This window comes from Salarias fasciatus, chromosome 11, assembly GCF_902148845.1.
Source record: "Salarias fasciatus chromosome 11, fSalaFa1.1, whole genome shotgun sequence".
NCBI lineage: Eukaryota > Metazoa > Chordata > Actinopteri > Blenniiformes > Blenniidae > Salarias > Salarias fasciatus.
In genome coordinates this window covers 33,989,170-34,008,648 of record NC_043755.1, presented here as the reverse complement: position 1 = coordinate 34,008,648, position 19,479 = coordinate 33,989,170, and the positions used below count along the sequence as shown (strand labels likewise).

General features: G+C 49.2%; 1 protein-coding gene across 1 annotated transcript in view; it reads right to left on the bottom strand.

Annotated features, from left to right (window-relative positions):
* Positions 1–8,166: 8,166 nt before the first annotated feature.
* thbs3a (thrombospondin 3a) overlaps positions 8,167–19,479 on the bottom strand; it is a 20,963-nt gene continuing 9,650 nt past the window's right edge. The window contains exons 14-23 of the mRNA XM_030101876.1: positions 17,098–17,257; positions 16,326–16,444; positions 15,467–15,519; positions 15,217–15,398; positions 14,949–15,127; positions 14,252–14,300; positions 13,975–14,171; positions 13,714–13,886; positions 9,960–10,099; positions 8,167–8,541 (exon numbers count right to left, since the gene is read on the bottom strand). Of these exons, the coding sequence (XP_029957736.1) occupies positions 8,480–8,541; positions 9,960–10,099; positions 13,714–13,886; positions 13,975–14,171; positions 14,252–14,300; positions 14,949–15,127; positions 15,217–15,398; positions 15,467–15,519; positions 16,326–16,444; positions 17,098–17,257 (1,314 nt within the window). The 3' untranslated portion in view covers positions 8,167–8,479. The remainder of the gene's footprint in view (positions 8,542–9,959; positions 10,100–13,713; positions 13,887–13,974; positions 14,172–14,251; positions 14,301–14,948; positions 15,128–15,216; positions 15,399–15,466; positions 15,520–16,325; positions 16,445–17,097; positions 17,258–19,479) is intronic.

Here is a 19,479-nt window from a genome sequence, read left to right as displayed (position 1 = left end):
GCAGTCATCAGACACCAGCTGAAGCACGTCATCAGCAATATCCTTCCAGTTATGAGAACATTATAATGATAACGTGCGTCCATGGTGACAGTCAGAATTATCTTACTGCTCATGTAAACCTAGAAATTAAGGGCCAGGCCTTCATGCCAACTGTTGGAGTTCTTGAGAACCCAGCTTATGATGGAATTCTGGGTAAAGACTTATCCATTCTTGACAGTGTTGTTCACAAACCTCAGACGCTTGTTGCGCAAGTGTGATGGTTACCAGACCTGTGAGCAAAGGCCGAGAGCCATTACCCAATCCTGATGATGAACCAGTGCGGGGAGGAACCAAAGTCAGGAAGAGCCGATGACTATGTTGCCAGGAAGAGAACAGAGGGTCAGATAAAGTCAAGTTCCTCTTGCTGCTGACTTTAAAGACCTTGTGATAGAAGAACAGTGGCGGATTCCAGAAACCTTCGGGGAACAGCAAAGGATTGAGCCATCTTTTTTTGTGATCAAAACGTTTAATTGACTTTAAAGGTGGATTAAGGAGTTTGCACGTTTTATGTGAAACAGCGCCCCCTGCAGGCCTTGGGCGTAATGCAGCTTAGTAAAAAACTCGTCCCTGTGGCTCGCGTGCACGGAAGAAGGGAACTCCTTCCTCACTCGTTTAGTAGCGCTCAAGTAAGATGTCAGTGTCTCTCCCTGGTGGAGTCTGCTGGAGCTGCAGTGCTAGAATCCAGTCTGTTCTGACTTTCTGGAAGATCCTGCTCAGTTGTTGCTCACTAAGCATCTGGCGGAGTAATGGCGGCCAATATGAAACCTAACCAGCCGGAGCGCGCATTACGTCATTCCTTTCAAATTCTCCCCAGAAAAACTCTGGTGCCGGACCGGCACTGTGACTTTCAAGTGACAGTTTAGCCTGTTAGAGGTACTTGTAATGAATATGTCAGGGCACATTGTACACAGCATTAAAAATGTGTAACATATTTATGGTGGAAAATAAGCACTTTTAAGGTTGTAAAACTCCTTAATGCACCTTTAAAGGACAAATTGAATATGTTTGAGCAAAACTGCAGCAGAGCAAGCGACTGCCACCATTCTGAAAATCAGTATTTCTCACAAACACAGCACTCGTAATACTTTTGGTCAATGATCCATAACAACGCCCTTTATAACTGTAAGTACTGCGCCCTGCATTAGAAATGTTTAACATTTTGCATGTGTGACCTTGTTAATAAATGCATTCAAATGAATTTTCTTGATTTCTTTCTAACAGCCTTTGTAAATATTATCTGTGATAGAAAGTTAATACAACTACTCCCAAAGTAATATACACCATTTTTTATTAATAAAATAACAGCAAAACGAACTATTTAACAAGCATTCTGGATTCTCCTTAACTCCAAGGTAGGTCTGGTAGAATCTCATAATTAAGGGAGATAACGTCCCTTAGTCTCGCTCCTTTCCTCAACTTGTTTAGGAATGGGACACCACTTAACTTCACGGGAGCGCGCATTCTGAGGAATGAGGAGTAAGATTGAGGATTAAGCAGAGAATTGGGATTCGCCCTAAATCTGGAAAATCTGTCCTCTACATCCTGTCTAACGCCAGAGGTCTGTAGGAATCCTGCTGCAGAAAGTGGTAAAGTCTGTAAAGTCTGGAGACAAATCCACTGGAGCTTCTAGAACAGAAGAACGATTTATAGAGTGGATGGAGAAAGAGAGGACTTTGCAAAGGGACACCGCTGTCTTTTAGAGAGCCCTTTTGTTCCGAGTTGCAGGTAAAAGAAAGAGGAGGCACATGGAGAACCATGTTTAGAGCAAATGTCCTTAAAAGTAGGAAACAGATGGAAATTTCTAATGAGTGCATGCTTCATTGATTTGTAGTGCTTAGATGTATTTGTTAAAACTAACCATAGCTTTCACACACTCAGATGTGTGAGGAACTGAAATGCTTTGTCTAGAATTCACTGTTCCTGATAGCCGGAGCGTAGCAGCTGCTGGCACTGGCGGGGGTCTTGCTGGATCCAGCCTATGGCTGGGTGCAGTCCAGGCCTCTGGGAGTGAACGTGGCAGACAGTTATTAGAAGCTCCTGCGAGGGCAGAACCCACCCTGTGAACTCTCCCCTCTCAGATGCGCAGCTTAATACATTGAGAGCACCAAGAACTCACCGTTTGATGCGCGTCATTAAATAAAATTGCCATTACAGATAAGGAAAGGGTGGCCACCGATCAATGATCTATCATTAAGGAGAATAAGAGTCCGATGCAGAGGGGCTACCAGCTATTTTACTACCTTCCTCCATGTTATTAGCAGATGTGAAATCAGACGACCAAATGTCAAACGGCATTAGTGGGCTGAAATGTTAGAATAGAGGATGCTTGCAAAAGAGCATGGAGCCAGCAAAGCAGAACATCATCGGCGTACAGAGAGACGTGATGATGAGTGTTTCTGATAGAAACCTGAGTGAATGTGTGAGAGCTGCTGGCCTGTGCTGCAGGCTCTGGAGAGAGAGGACAGCCCTGTCTTCACCCTCTCAGTACTGAACATGGAGGCATGTGTTGCCTGTGAGCACTCCAGCCAATCAATTTTTAATCAACTCACACTGTCTCAGCCCATAGGAAGAGGCCATTCCGGCCGGTCGAAGGCCTTCACTGCATCCAGTGATAGGACAGCGGCAGGAGAACCTTTGAGCACCGTCTATAACACGTAGCAAGCTCCGTACGTTGTTGGAGGCCAATCTGGGTTTTAAGAAACCGGTCTGGTCGCTGTGAAGCGGTTCCGTCATGTGCTCTCGAAGTCGCCTGCCGGTATGTTTGCACAGATCTTTAGGTCTGCATTCGGAGCGAACGAGGCCGGTAGCTGGAACACTCAAGGCCCTTTCCTGGGATTGATCCATCTTTAAAACCCTTGTTTACCAAAGTCTCTGAGGTGGAAGGAGAACCAGTGGAAGGCGTCAAGGTTTCTTATGACCTTCTGACACTGAAACTCTGAGGTGAGTGTTGGATAAAGTATATAGTCAACATTAGTAATCCCTAAAATTTATAAGGTCTTACACACACGTGTGTCCATGTGTGTGTGAGACACAACCGCATTCAATCACACGCACACACACACACACACACGCACACGCGCACACGCGCACGCGCGCGCACACACACACACGCACACGCACACGCGCACACGCACGCACACACACACACACACACACACACACACACACACACACACACACACACACACACACACACAGTGTATTTCTATTTCAGAACGCTGGACTCAGTCTGCGACCTGCTGCTGCTCTCAAACTCAAACTTTCATGTTGTTCGGTTTCACATGAAGTCGACATGAATTTAATCTCAGAAATTCACCAAATCAGCAAAAACACAGAAATCCTCTTGTCGTGACGCAACGTTTGGGAATGTTTCTTCTCAAAGACGCGATAGAGTTATGCCTCACGGTTGGACAGCGACTCCATCAGCATGTGGGGCGACAGTAGCTCAGATGGTAGAGCGGGTCGTGTTGTAACCAGAATGGTGGCGGTTCGATCCCCGCTCCCGCAGGTGTAAAACTGTCGTTGTGTCCTTGGGTACCTTCACCCACCTTCACCCACCTTGCCTAAGTATGAAAGTAGTGTGAGGAATGGTTGGTGGTCGGAGGGGCGATGGTGCAGACTGGCAGCCTCGCTTCCGTCAGTCTGCCCCAGGGCAGCTGTGGCTACAGCAGTAGCTTACCACCACCCAGTATGGAGAGAATGAATAATGTAAAGCAGGGGTCGGCAATTAGCGGCCCGCGGGCCACATGTGGCCCGCCGAACCGTCCAATCCGGCCCGCGAGAGGATCCCAACACGCGCGCGCACAAACGCATTAACGCACGCATTACCCCGGGCCCCCGAGCGGACACACGCACCCCTGTGAGAGTGCGATATCTGTCATTGTGTTGCAATAGACAATCTTCGAGGGATGTGTTGTTTAGTTGTGGTTTCTGGTTTGTCACTGAAAAATAAAGAGGAGTGGCGCCTCGTCTGGTGAACAGAGAGCGCTAGTGAGCGCTGCACTGAGCTCACCGTGTGTTTATTCTCCAGTAAGTTTGAGTGTGTGTTTCACAAAGTCACTGTAATGACGCGATTGTCGCTCAACCTTGAGCAGCGGATGGCGAGCGATGACGCGGCGAGCATTTCCAGGGAAAAATCCGCGCGCCCGTCGACTTGCACTGCCACTCGCTGCCGCCCGACACCCGCCGCTCCATCGCTCATCGTTCGAGTTGAAATAATTGAACCTTTCAAGCGAATTGGCGCCAGGACAGCCTGTCAGCGTGGAGGTCTTCACGGACGTGCTGACGAAGGGCAGCAGGGCTCCGACCACGCAGAACAGTTGGCGTGATGCCAAGGCGAGCGGCGTGCGCGATCTCACTTGTTCACCGCTTCTGGTGGAAACTGAGCATCAGCCTGAAGCAGTGCCGGAACCGGCCGTCCGGGCGCAGCTCCTGCAGAAGACGGTGGAACTCACCGAGCTCAGGACCCCCCCCCCCCCCCCCAATCGCTCTCCAGTCCGCGGATGGACGCGAGACCCCTTGGCCCGCGATTGAAGTGCCCCCCAAAAAAGTGGCCCGCCGCCAAATCTAATTGCCGACCCCTGATGTAAAGTGTCTGAGTGTCTAATAAAGTGCTATATAAAACCAATGCATAGTTATTATTATTAAAGACCACATATCTGTTGCCCCTGGATCAGTCTGTTGCCCCTGGATCAGTCTGTTGCCTCTGGATCAGTCTGTTGCCTCTGGATCAGTCTGTTGCACTCTTGAATATGTCAGCATGTTAAAATAGAATAATAGAAACAGAGGAAATTCCAAACAGTACAATATACTTGGAGTGCAACGGTACACAAAAGCCATGTACATACCTTGGTGTCAGGGTCACGGTTCGGTATGTTTTTCGGTACAGTGGGGAAAAAGAAACAAAAGCTCACAAATGTACCAGAACATCTTTCCCAAGCTTTCCCACGGGACAGATTTACACAAGACTGGCGGGTCTTCCAACTCCACACGCTGCAGCTCTCATTCCGCTTGTACTTGCTTCTTCGTTTGTTCATGTTTGGATCTGTTTGTTCTTCTTCTTCTGTGGTAATGGTGGTCACTGGCAGCTTTTAGGCTCATTACCGCCACCTAAGGTTGTAATCAGGACTCGCTTTTTTCTCACTCGTGTATTCGTCGTGTGATTGTGTGTACCCGTGTACCCGTGACCACCGTACCGTGACGGTACAGGATGAATACAAATACCGTTACACTCCTACAATATACTCAATAAGTACATTATTATAAATCATTAATAGATACAGTTCATATTCAGAGCATTCTCTTATTTCTATTCTAACTCACAACTCCCCCTTGTGGCACAGAGTGACATTACAAGCTGCAATAACATTCATAATAAGAATAACAATTGGAATAACAGTTATTTCAATGGACTGTAATACCACTTTCAGCCACATGAGGGAGCAGTGACTCATGCTAACACTAACTGCTTGAAGCCAAAGTGGGTTTTGACTCTGAGCTGGATGGCTGAGTTTACCAGAGACGACTGAAGCGGCTCGTTCACCTCGGTGGACGACTTCACAACATCCTGCTGATCATTTCACAGTGAAAATACGAGACAATACGAGATGCTGCACCTTTAAATGGAGATGTGTGAGTGTGATGGACGGTCTGGTCGGTGGCCCCTTTAAGCGCCCCCCCACGCCTCGCTGAGCAGCTCTTTGTTAATTTGTAGAGGAGGAGGAGGGACAGAAAGCCTCCAGGGTCCAGAACGCCACGGAGGACTCGGCAGACAGGTGGGTCAGCGCTCCGTCGCCACAACCTTTCTCCTCTCCGTCAGAGTAACGCTGGTCTCAACCCATCGGCTTGGAGCTGCTCTAGAATCCACTCTCACACACGCTGAGGAGGGTTTTACTGTGACTATTATTATTAATCCAGTCATCGGACAGCGAGGAGGAAACTCAGGTCCTCTTTCAACAACCTTTCAAGTGAAAATGGATCCATTTTGCATTTTCGTTTCAGGGAAGTTTCATGTTTCCACACCGACGTTCTGAAAACCTCGTAGTTTTCATGTTGGTAGTTTTTGTAATGAAAAGACACAGAGGCTGCAGTCTGAACATCAGCACTGTGAGAACAGGGACATCGGCATGGACAGTTCAAAAGTTCCAACATTTCACCATTCCACTGTTTTCTAAAACTTGTTTTCAGTACACTACAGTTTAGAATTTATCTGCACCACGACTTACACCAATCCAGTGCTTAGCATTCAGTGTTTTTTCTTTTTTTTCATCATGACATTAATATAGATATGAATATATTTGCAAGAGCAGCCTGTCTGTGGTTCATTTGGTGCCTTTCAGCTAAGAGAATAAAAGGCTTTATTTTGAAAGTGCATTATTTTGAGAAAATGCTTCACTTCTTTCCTGCCCCATCAGGGTTTTTTTCATACTTCGTTAAGCCCGTTGAGACACGTGTCATTTCAACCAATCAGTCCTCCCCACACAACAACTAGCATTAGCATCATGTAGCTGTTGCCACTTGGTTCCAGTTTGACTTTGGTTTCCACAGGAAGACTTTCTAAATGACCACGAACCAGCTCGGGTCTCCCACTGTGTGTAGCTTTAGCATTAGCATGCCTCCACTGATATGCACTCTTTCACTGTTTTCATTCACATTAACAGCCCGTCTCCATGGCGACAGAGCCCCAGTTTTTCAGAAAAGTTGTAACTTCGTTTTTTTTCTAAAGTTCTTTCCAGTGGCTCCCAGTGCCGTCGTCTTGGATGACAAACGTCCTTTGAAAGTTTTGCGTTTGTAATTGAGGCCATTGCTGTGTGCTGGAAAGTCTTGTTTTCTGTCTCTAAATTCTTTTTTTGTCCCTCCTTTAGACCCGCAGAAGACTAAACCTTGTAGGTTCAAAAACTTTTTAGGTTCTCAATATGTTCCCCGATACAGACCAGGAAGTTCATCATCCACTCATCTCATCCACTTACTGTGTGTGTGTGTGTGTGTGTGTGTGTGTGTGTGTGTGTGTGTGTGTGTGTGTGTGTGTGTGTGTGTGTGTGTGTGTGTGTGTGTGTGTGTTTCAGAGTGTGTGCTGCGCTTCCTCCCAGGGTCGGGCAGGTCCGGGATGCGGTGCATTGTTGTCATGCCACTGCTCCAATATTGCACTCGTCCCGGCCTCCCCGGCCCAGGGGTCTCCGCCAGTTCCACCCACCGAGTCCACCGGCTCCACCCCTCTCAACAACCTCAACAGCTCCACCAACAACCTGACCAACAACACCAACAGCTCCACCAACAACCTGACCAACAGCTCCTCAAACAACCTGCCCAACAGCTCCACCAACAACCTGACCAACAACACCAACAACAACCTGACCAACAGCTCCATGAACAACCTGACAAACAGTTCCACCAACAACCTGACCAACAGCTCCACCAACAACCTGACCAACAGCTCCATGAACAACCTGACAAACAGTTCCACCAACAACCTGACCAACAGCTCCACGAACAACCTGACCAACAGCTCCATGAACAACCTGACCAACAACTCCACCAACAACCTGACCAACAGTTCGACCAACATTCCTTCATTTAATTATTAATTTCTTGAGAGGACAAACAGTCTCATTTCGGGGGGGTCATTAAATCCACCAGCACCTCCACCAACTCCTACAACAGCGTTCCTCCACCCAGTCCAGAATGAGCCGCTCTGGCTGCTGGTTTTTGTTCCAACCAAGCAAGAGCACACTGGACACCCATTTCACCAAATCTACAGGTGGAGTCACTTGAGGAAATGGGCGGAGTCTGATGTGCTCCTGATGGTTGGAACCAAACACAACACCAAACAGGAGCACATCAGACTCCGCCCATTTCCTCAAGTGAGTTCATTTAACTCATCCAGGGGGGTTTACTGCTTAAGATGAGCTGTGTGTGTGTGTGTGTGTGTGTGTGTGTGTGTGTGTGTGAGAGAGTGAGTGAGTGAGATACTTTTCTGGAATGAAAATGGAAAAAAAAACGATGTTTCACTGGAAACGTGGTGTAAATGGGAAACTCCTGCAAAGCTGAAGCACACCGGTGAAACCTCCGGAAAACGCCTCCAGTCTAGATCTCCATGTTGTGAAAAGACGAGGACACAGGACTGTTGGGACGAGCGGCGCTCGGGTTGTTTATTTCAATAAAGATCTGTACATTTGAATTTCCATGGAACATGAGTTTGGCTTGTCGTTAGCTTATCGGCTCCCAGCATGTGAAAGAACCACAGAACTCCCAGAACCCTCTCTGTTCCTCTGGTTTGATCGTTTTGGGCAGTGATGGTTGGAAAGTGTGTGCGGTGTGTGTGGTGTGTGTTTGTGTGTGTGTGTGTGTGTGTGTGTGTGTGTGTGTGTGTGTGTGTGTGTGTGTGTGTGTGTGTGCGTGCGTGTGTGTGTGTGTGTGGGGTCTGAGTGAACAGTCCATCTGCTCAGACCTGAATGTGCATCATGACCTGTTTCCGGTGGTTCTGGAAGTCTTCAGGCACCGTGTCTGAAACAGAAGAAACAGAGTCACCGAACGAGAACACACTCCGGAATGTTCCATCAGTGCTCGATTCAGATGTTCGCTGGTGTTGCTAGGCTGTCATGTCAAAAGGTCACCGGGTCACCAGATCACCGGGTCACAAGGTCGTCAGGGTGCCGCTCTGTAGCTTCCTCTCTGGTGTTTGTTGTATTTCTGTGGCAGAGCTACAGCTCCCCCTAAAGGCCTGGCAGATGTACTGCATGGTTTCGAGTTGCTGGGAGGGGACTTCACGAAACGACGGGTGAGGTCGCGGCCTTCGTAGAGCTCATAGATCCTCAGACCTTGGCGTCAGCAGACATCTGCATTTGTTGTGTCCAGTGTCAGTAGACCTCCCCAGTGGTCTCGGTAGACCCCGGTCTCGGTAGACCCCGGTCTCGGTAGACCTCGGTCTCGGTAGACCCCGGTCTCGGTAGACCTCGGTCTCGGTAGACCTCGGTCTCGGTAGACCCCGGTCTCGGTAGACCTCGGTCTCGGTAGACCCCGGTCTCGGTAGACCCCGGTCTCGGTAGACCCCGGTCTCGGTAGACCTCGGTGTCGGTAGACCCCGGTCTCGGTAGACCTCGGTGTCGGTAGACCCCGGTCTCGGTAGACCCCGGTCTCGGTAGACCCCGGTCTCGGTAGACCTCGGTCTCGGTAGACCCCGGTCTCGGTAGACCTCGGTCTCGGTAGACCCCGGTCTCGGTAGACCTTGGTCTCGGTAGACCCCGGTCTCGGTAGACCCCGGTCTCGGTAGACCCCGGTCTCGGTAGACCTCGGTCTCGGTAGACCTCGGTCTCGGTAGACCCCGGTCTCGGTAGACCCCGGTCTCGGTAGACCTCGGTCTCGGTAGACCTCGGCGGTCCCCGGGTTTCAGCGGACTCAGTACTCGGTGTGAAAGCAGCATTGGAGCAGGCAGTGGGTGAAAGTCATAAAACAGACTGGCATCTCCGTCTGGTGCTCACAGACGAAGGATCACATATTTAACGCATCCTGGACTCACGAAGCAGAGACGATAGTTTTGGCTGCTAAACGTTGATTTTGGCTCCTAAAAACGTCTAAATTAAAACCAGGTGGTGAAACGAAAAAACCCCGTTTAACTTGTCCGAGACTCGCTCGCGGTCTGGTATAGGACTTGGGTTTGAACGGGTTTTGGACGGGATCTGGACCAGATGGAGACTCACTGCTACCTCAGTTCAGTCCGGTTGATGAACCAGTTTACAGACGAGCTGAAAACTGGTTTCAGAAAAGTTTCGATGAATTTTTGACGACTCTTATTTTAGTTCCAAACTCATTTTAGACCAATTTGAGAATAGTTCTAAAATAATCCAGTCGAAACCGAGTTTCAGACCAGGTTCAGGAATGGTGTCAGGTCTCAGAGAGGTTCTCTTGGGGGTCAGAGGTCGTACCGTTGCATCTGTAGCGCAGGTTGGACCAGATGATGTTTTCCTGAGAGAAGCAGAAGACGCCGAGTCGTCCTCCTCTCATGGTGGTGTCCACCACCACACCTGAGTCAGCCACCATGTCCGTCCCCTCGAACAGCTTCACCCTGAGGACGCGGAGACAGGCTGGTGAGTCTGATGACCGTGTGGTCACAAGGAACAGGGCTGCATGACCTCTGGGAGAAACAAAATGAAGAACAGCAGGTCTGACCAGCAGGGGGCGCCATGTGACGGGAGAAAGCTGCAACTGTTCCACACAAAACCCCCATCAGCCATTTCCACTGGCTTTGAAGAAAAATGTCTCCAAATGAAGAGATGAATCTCCACCCAGAGAACATCTCTACCTGGAGAACATCTCTCCACCAGGAGAACCCTTCTCTGTCCAGGAACCGGACAGAGTCTGTACAGTCTGAACGTCACGTGATTAAAGTTTCTCTCTGGCTCATTTGCATATCAACGGCTGCACAGGCGGATTCTTTCCAGGACTTTGGTCGCCATGGAAACGAGTACAATGGAGAACCGGGAGGCCCGGAGCCACAAAGAGAGCGAGAGAGGGGAAAGAATGTAGGAGAACCAAAAGAGGAGAGAGAGAGAGAGAGAGAGAGAGAGAGAGAGAGAGAGAGAGAGAGACCCAACATGGAAAGGACTGAGCTATAGAGCAACAACTGTAGAACACAACAGAGCTACAACTGTAGAATACTATAGAAATACACCTTGAGAACACTGTAGAGCCAGACCTACAAATGTAGAAAATGCAGAGCTACAACTGCAGAATATTATAGAGCTACAATACTGCACTGTAAAATACTACAGAGCTATAGAACAGAGCTACAATGCTCACAACAGAGATAACATTTCACGTGATTTAAGATAAAAAATACTACTGCAGTATTAAATAAAAAATGTATTCTCTTTCTCAAAATAAGCAACAATGAGCAACAATAAGGCCTGATTCACACACACACGGCTGTGCGGCGCGGATCTGTCCGGGTTTTCACGGTGTCTGTGCGGAAAAGTCAGAACTGCATGCAAACAGATCAGTCCTTTCACACTCCACGCTCGTGGCCCGTTCAAATCCACGCGGCGATTTCTAAACAGAAATCAAGTCTATTTTTCTGCGCGGACTTGAGCGGGCTGTGCGCGGCGTCCCGTTGAAACCAACGGCATAAACACACATCTCGTGTCAGCCAGGCTTTCTCTGCAGCATTGAGCTCATGTCCCACAGACTGGTCACACCAGAGGCTTCCAGTGTTCTGCGCCGTCTGGTTTTCCACGTGGCTTGGAGCGGGTCCTAGTTGTCATATATGCAGATATATGTTCCGTTTGAATTTACGGTGCAGCTGAGAGGAGCGCGCGCGTCGAGATACATTTATCTAGAGATCTATATCTACAGGTCTATGCCGGAGCTACGGAAGCTGCATTGTGTTGTGTGTTTTTGACTGCCGATGCTGATGCTCGTTTTTGGATGCTGCTCTTGGGAATAAACATCCTTTTGCTCCCAAAACGCCTCTGGAATTACTTCAAACATATTACACTAGTATCCCATTGCCGCAGACAACCCGCTCACGCAGACCGCGCTGGTGAGAAAGGGACGTCTGAACACGCCGCTCCAGCGCCCACGCCGTCTACGCGTCCGCCCCGCGCCGCGCAGTGACGGCGTATGTGGGAATCAATCCTTAAGTACCTCAAAGGTTCAAAAACTGCATTAATGATGTATAGGGGTGTCCTCAAACATTTGATGATTCGATGATTCGTTCGAAGGGGCCTGATTCACGGCCAGTCATACAGAGGAAGCATAGCAAAATGTGGACCGTTCCATTCCAGCTGTACGGGGGTGCTGAATGACTGATTTTACATAGAATTGCTTGTTTTTTTTCAAATAAACATGATGTAAATCCTATTTGATATACATGTTAGCCTATCAAATACACTGTGGAAAAATTTACTTGTACTTTTATTCAATATTCTCTCTATTTAGTGTTTGTGAATGAACCACAATGGTGAGTGGCACAATCCCATTTTGCACAGAGCTCCTTCACAGAGCAGCGTCTTGGTGGTGATTTGGCTGAACTTTAAAAGGCTCACAATGTCCGAAAAAAAAAAAACAGAACTTCGGACCAAGTCAAAGATGATCCAAAAAAAGTCAAATGCCAGTTATGTCCTTTCATATCACTTCACAACAACATGGCTTTCCACCTTAAACGGGTCAGTATCCAGATAACTGGGCTAATAAAAGACGGTTCTGTTACTCAGTTCTCATTTTTAATGCTGACTTTTATTTCATTTAATTGTAATATTTTAGGTTATTATTATATTATTTTCCCCGGGTCTTCCTGGGTCGGGGAAAATAATATAATAATAACCTAATAACCTTATTTTGATTGATCTAAAAGGCTAATTCTATTTAATTTAGTGTTTGTTGTTGCGTGGATGCTGCGCTGCGAAACGGACCGACACAGTGCAATTAAGTCTATTTCATTTAATTTGAGCAGATAATGTGAGAAGTTGTTTAGCCAAAAAATGTGAGCTTATCTGCAGATTATAGATATAAATAAATGACATGCTGTAGCCCATTTGTTAGAAGAGGGTTTGGTTCTGGCCGTTTGAACTATACTTCATTTGTTTGATGTTTAGAGTCACCGACACTTTGTTCCAGTCTGTGTTTCAGTGTGGAGGAAAAAAATAAGTCTTGATTTACCTGCCTGTGCTGTTTTTTTTTTTTATTATTATTAGTGCAATCAGGGCCGGCTGTAGGCATAGGCGCCCCAACGCTCTGCGTGCTGTGTGAGCACCGCTCTGCGCTGTGCTGCTCCGACGCCCTGCAGCAGCATCCCCCCCCCCGCCAAGCAAGATGATAGATTCGTCGACGATTGGCAGGATCGGACGAATCAGATTCGACTATGGAAATTCTTAGTCGGGGACACCTGTAGTGATGTAAATAACTTTATAACCATCAAATTCAAGTTCTATTCAACTTCATGAACGTTAATAATTCAGCCCTCCTGAATGCTGGGTTCAGTTTGGCCTGTAGAGAACAGTTCTTCAGAAAGAAAGCAGGAGATTTCAGCTGCTCTGAGCTTTCATTACTTTCTCCTGAAGGCTGTAAAACTGAAAAAAACAAGATATACATATAAGTGAACAAACACACAAGATGGATCACAGCGTACATCCCTGTCTGAAAACAGAACAAGTCAGTATTTAAAATCAAAGCCGCTAGCTCAATGCTAACTATTAATGGAAACGCCATTGACATGCTAACGGAATTAGCATCAGCGTTGAAACTTCAAAACAAACGGCCAAACTCACAAGTATCAGTTCCACCTCGAACCTGAACATCAACTAAGTATACTCGAGTACTGACAGGCAGGTATTTTCGATGCTGTTTGAAATGAAGCTTAGAAAAACCACCAGCAGCCACACTGCTCAGTCTTCTTCTCTCACTGCTGCAGGCTGACACTCTGTCCAGCTCACTAGCTCCCCCTAACGGGGGGCGGAGCCACTGCATGATGCAGAGGCAGGACAGCTCCCCGGGACTCTGGCTCCATCCAGCCCTCCACCACCCCGTTTTTGAGAATACCTTTTCTGGAAAAACAAATCGTCTTATATTTAGGCCAATACGGTACTCTACCTGCAGGACGAGTTGACAAGGACTTGTCTGAGCGGCTCTGCCGTGATTGGCTGCCGGCTGGGCTCTGAGTCGACGGTCCGGCGCCGGGCTCACCTCATGTATCCCACCTGCGGCCGGTGGCTGAGCTGCCAGCGGTACGAGGTCTTGTCCTTCCAGCCGAGGTTCCGCGGATCCTTCCAGAGCAGCTTCACCTCTCCGGGAGTGTCTCCGGTGTGCCACAGGGCGTTCCGCAGGAACTCCCCGGGCCCGGTCCGGGACTTCACCGCCTGCGGGGGAACAGAGGCCAGAGGAGGTGCTGAGAGCGCCGGACGTGGGGACCGCACGGCGGCGGCGGCAGGGGGGCAGAGCAGGAACCTTGAGCTGCAGCGCCGGCTGGGCCGTGGCCCTGAACGGCAGCGACTGCCAGTACGCCTGCTCCGTCTGCTTCCACATCACCACGTAGAAGCTGGACGAGTCCTGGTAGCCGAAGATGAAGCCGGCGTAGTCGTCGTCCGTCACCGTGTTGACGTGGAACGTTCCCTCGAAGTCGACGCCGTTGAAGGCCGTGTAGCCTGCGGAAGACAGGAGGTCTTCTGAAGGAGACGCGGGAGAACCGGCACACGGCGGAGCGTCCCCTGGAAACACGACTTACCGACGGCTAAGCCGGGATCGCTGTTCATGGTCTGCACGATCTCCATGCCCTGCAAGGAACCAGGAGGGTCTTCAGAGTTCAGCTCAGAACAGATGATGCTAACCTGAGCTCGTCAGTTCAAAAGGTATTGATTTGGTCACTAAAGTGATCTGGACCTGAGGACCTGAACCTGAGGACCTGGACCTGAGGACCTGAACCTGAGGACCTGGACCTGAGGACCTGGACCTGAGGACCTGGGGATCTGGACCTGGGGACCTGAACCCGGAGACCTGGACCTGAGTACCTGAACCTGAGGACCTGAACCTGAGGACCTGGACCTGAGGACCTGAGGACCTGGACCTGAGGACCTGGGGATCTGGACCTGAGGACCTGGACCTGAGGACCTGGGGATCTGGACCTGAGTACCTGAACCTGAGGACCTGAACCTGAGGATCTGGACCTGAGGATCTAGACGTGGGGATCTGGATGTGTGGATCTTGACCTGGGAACTTGGACCTGGGGATCTGGATCTGGGGACCTGGGGATCGGGATCTGGATCTGGGGACCTGGGGATCGGGATCTGGATCTGGGGACCTGGGGATCGGGATCTGGATCTGGGGACCTGGGGATCTGGATCTGGGGACCTGGGGATCTGGACCTGCTGCTCCTCTGATTTCAGCTCATGGATTCAGGTTGGAGGAAGAAGAACGGCGTTGACCTGATTCAGCACCACCCAGTTGGGGTCGATCTGGGCGTCGCCCTCGGGGTCCAGGATGACCGTCTGATAGGCTCTGAAGTCCGTCAGCGTGACCTCGGCGCTCTCCGGGCACACGTCGATCAGATCCATGACGGCGTCGTTATCGAAGTCGTTCTCGCAGACGTCTCCGACGCCGTTCACTGAGGGCAGACGGCAAAGAGTCAGGAGGAGGGGGCGGAGTCTCAGAGGACCCCTGCCCCCCTCCCCCGGTGGGTTCCTGGACCCTCACTGTCCGAGTCCTTCTGGTTGGGGTTGACGATGAGTCTGCAGTTGTCATGGTCGTCCAGGACGCCGTCGTTGTCGTCGTCGTGGTCGCAGTCGTCCCCGAGGCCGTCGTTGTCGGAGTCCAGCTGGGAGCTGTTGGGGATGTCGGGACAGTTGTCCCTGCTGTCCTGGAGACCGTCCCCGTCCCTGCGGGAAGAAGAAACCTGGTCTCACGGCGCTCCGGCAACGCTCCCCCGGCGGCGACCGGGACGTACGTGTCTTGATTGGTGTCGCAGACGTCTCCCACCAGGTCGTCGTCAACATCCGTCTGAAAGCAAGAGGAGAAACTCTGAGGCGACGCTCGTGTTCCAGACATCTGGAGGAAAAGACTTTCTGGACATCCGACGGAAAAATCCTCCAGGGGAGGGAAACACCGGAACCTCTGGAAACCTTCTGAGAAGCTGCTCCTCAGCTTTCAGCTTCCTCTGTTTTCTTCATTCAGGCAACAGTTCTCTCTCTCAGTTGAGCTCAGTGGCATACATTTTCATTTTCAGACATTTTTTGTTGTGGAGACATTTCTCTTTGGGGAACATCTTGAAAATATTTTTAGCTTTGGAGATGTTCTTCTGTTTGCTTTTTAAAAACTGCTTTCTCACTCTCAGACTAAAACAGGAGTGATGTTTTTGGGTTTGTAGCAGCTTTCTGTGGTCAAACAGAGACATCTAGTGGTCACAATCAGTTTGTCCTGCTGTATTTTGACAGAATTTTATACTAATTAGACCCCACAAACAGCTGACTGCTTAAAGTGACTTATAGTCTGAGAAATACAGTAAATGTGGCATTTTATCCCTTATTTTGATATTGTGCTGGTTATTCAAAGAAAAAAAAACTACAATTTGAAGCTACTTGATGTGAATGTGACTTAATCCAGAAAACAAACTAGGATGATTTGATGGTCATTCTGAGGGAAACAGGTTCTCCGACGAGAACCGGCCACCTGAGGGGCCAATCCAAAAACTGGAAGAAAATCTATGTAAGAAGAGGCAAAACGTGTTGACAGGAGCTGGATGGCAGAATTCAGAGGACAGAGGACAGGTGGGTCGTCCAGCAGCAGTTTCACGTGCGGGACTCTACCTGCATGGGGTTACTGAGCTCAGGGCAGCTGTCGCAGGCGTCTCCCACCCCGTCTCGGTCTCTGTCCGTCTGCATGGGGTTCGGCACCTTGGGACAGTTGTCCAGGACGTTGGGGATACCTGAACACAGACGGCTACATGTTTAGCATTAGCTCATAGCTTCATGTTCTGCATTGGCTGGTGGCTAAATATGAATGAATGAAAAAAAGAATGTTTGGGCACTGCTAGCATGATGGACGGGTTTTGGACCGGGCTCCTGCACAAATGCAAAGCAGAAGATGAATCACTGATAAATCGGCTTCCAAACCGACGTCCATCGGAGCCAAACAGTAGAACGTGTAACGGCCAAAGTCAATCATATCAACACAGGGCCTGTCAGAGAAAAAATATTATTTTCGCCCAACAGAAACAGTCCAGGAACCCCTTGGCTCAACAGAACTTTCTCAGGTTCCCTGAAAAATGTCTGGAGAATAAAGTAAATTCAATCAGTGCGTCGGAATATTCAGCAGCAGACTGGATGTTTCAGATTTGTTTTCACTCTTGAAGTGAAGGATTCCACATGCTGGAACCACATTTAAAATGAGTGAAGTCAGCTTTTTCCTCCTCATTATGTCTTTCATTCATGACGGTGGAAATGATGAGGGGATATCATTTTTACCACGTAGGTATGAACTGAAAACAAAGCTTTGGGCTCCATTTAAACAACGCTCCATCTCCGTGGAAATGGGGGAAAAGTTTCTAGTGAAAACAGGTTTTTTGTATTCCCTTCTCACCGTCTCCGTCGATGTCCTGGTCGCAGGCGTCCCCCTGACCGTTGCTGTCCGTGTCCTTCTGGTCGCTGTTGGGGACGTTGGGACAGTTATCACAGGCGTCTCCGAACGAGTCGCTGTCCGAGTTCTGCTGGTCTTTGTTCGGCACCAGCCGGCAGTTATCCTACGGGACGGGTCACATGATCAGCCGGGGACGTCCCAGCCACAGGGAGGGACCGAAGACTAACGGCAGGTGAAAGGTGACATGTGGCAGATGACTGGATGATTGTTGTTCTGTGGCTCTCTCTCTCTCTCTCTCTCTCTCTCTCTCTCTCTCTCTCTCTCTCTCTCTCTCTCTCTCTCCACTATGAAAGACTAAAAAGTCAGAATACCTAAAACCCTGGAAGAAGAGGTTCTCTTAGGCGGACTAGTGCCGTGATTGAGGGATCGCTTACAGAACGTCTCGGCTGATCCATTGATCTATTGAGATAACCTGGATTCAATGGGTGCAAACAGTTCTAACTGGGCAAAAACCAAAACAGCTGATCCATTGATTGATTCAGATAACCTGGACCCAGTGGGTGCAGGACGTTCCTGAACCCCGGGCTCCTACCATGTGGAACCCAGTTCTGCTCTTTCTCTCCCTTCTTTCATGTAATGTTTCAGAACTACGTGTCATTGACCATCGTTTCTCTTGTAGTCTATCTTCTCTGTTTATACATGAAATGTATGCTGATACAAGGAATGCATCTGACTGTCCGATCTCTATTTGTCTCTCGATCCCCTCACTCCAACCAGAATAGCAGACATCCACCACCTCTAAACCTGGTTCTGCAGGGTTCTTCCTCTTAAAAGGGAGTTTTTCCTTCCCTGTCTTCTTGCTCATGTGGATTTGTTAGATTTTCTTTTTAAAAGTGTCTAGAAATGACTGTGTTGTAATTGGCACTTTATGAATAAACCTGAATTGAATTGAACTGGATACAGGTTATAAAGCGACGCGACTGGTGAATGAGGACTGCTGAATAATGCAGGTGTCAGGTTACTGGTGACATGTGGCACAGGTGCTGGACAGTAGGTGTCAGGTTACTGGTGGCAGGTGTCAGGTTACTGCTGACTAGTGGCAGGTGTCAGGTTACTGCTGACATGTGGCACAGGTGCTGGATAGCAGGTGTCAGGTTACTGCTGACTAGTGGCAGGTGTCAGTTTACTGGTGACAGGTGGCAGAGGTGATAGGTGGCAGGTGTCAGGTTACTGTTGACTAGTGGCAGGTGTCAGTTTACTGGTGACAGGTGGTTGAGGTGCTGGGTGGCAGGTGTCACGTTACTGGTGACAGGTGGCAGAGGTGATGGGTGGCAGGTGTCAGGTTACTGTTGACTAGTGGCAGGTGTCATGTTACTGGTGACAGGTGGTTGAGGTGCTGGGTGGCAGGTGTCAGGTTACTGGTGACAGGTGGTTGAGGTGCTGGGTGGCAGGTGTCAGGTTACTGGTGACAGGTGGTTGAGGTGCTGGGTGGCAGGTGTCAGGTTACTGGTGACTAGTGGCAGGTGTCAGTGTAACCCAGGTGTCAAATCCTGACAGTCTGTCAGTCTGTTATTCTCTCTTGTTTACATCCAGTCACTTACAGATCTGCTACACTAACTCTCTCTCAAATCCTGCAGCATTTGATATGTTCCCGTTGGCCTGGCGATTAGCCAATCAGATGGCTTCATTTACGATGACGTCATGCAGTCACGTGACCTGGCGCCGGCTATCATTAGCAGAATCATGCCGGGGAGTAGTCAGACACAGAGAGGCAGTGGGGACACCAGGAGAGGGCTGTGCTCTGGAGTCGCCGGCTACCGCGTTCGTAATCGTGTGATCAGGGCACACACGTGCGACCCAAACCGTGGAACCGGCCAGGTTTTTTCCCTATGATCCTGTTGAAGAGTGATGGTGAGCTAAGGACCAGGTCTAGAGCCTAAAGGGAACTCCGGTCTTCCAACTGGAGACCAAGCGCTACCTCTGCCGGGCCGGTAGGGGGCTCCTGAAGCCCAGATAACCTTTCACCCCACACGAACTGACCTATAACCACACAACCCACACACGCTTGGACTCTTTCACAGAGTCTCAAGCTGTTTTGACCCAGACGTGGGTCATGTGAACTTTGGGTGGGATGAATGGACGCTTGGGTGGTTTGTTTCTTTCCAAGGGGTTTGAAACGGGACTCTACCCTTTACCATTGTGAAAATACTTTCGCTGTTTATCATCATCTTTGTATTGCATTTCTAATACCTGTTGACGTTGAATGTTTACTACAATTGTAAATCGCGGTGAGTACTTTGAATGGCCTTTCGCGCAGGTTGAAAAGGTTTTGCAAATTTGTTAACTGTTTTGTCTGTCCTGTATATTTTTCAAGTGCACAATACA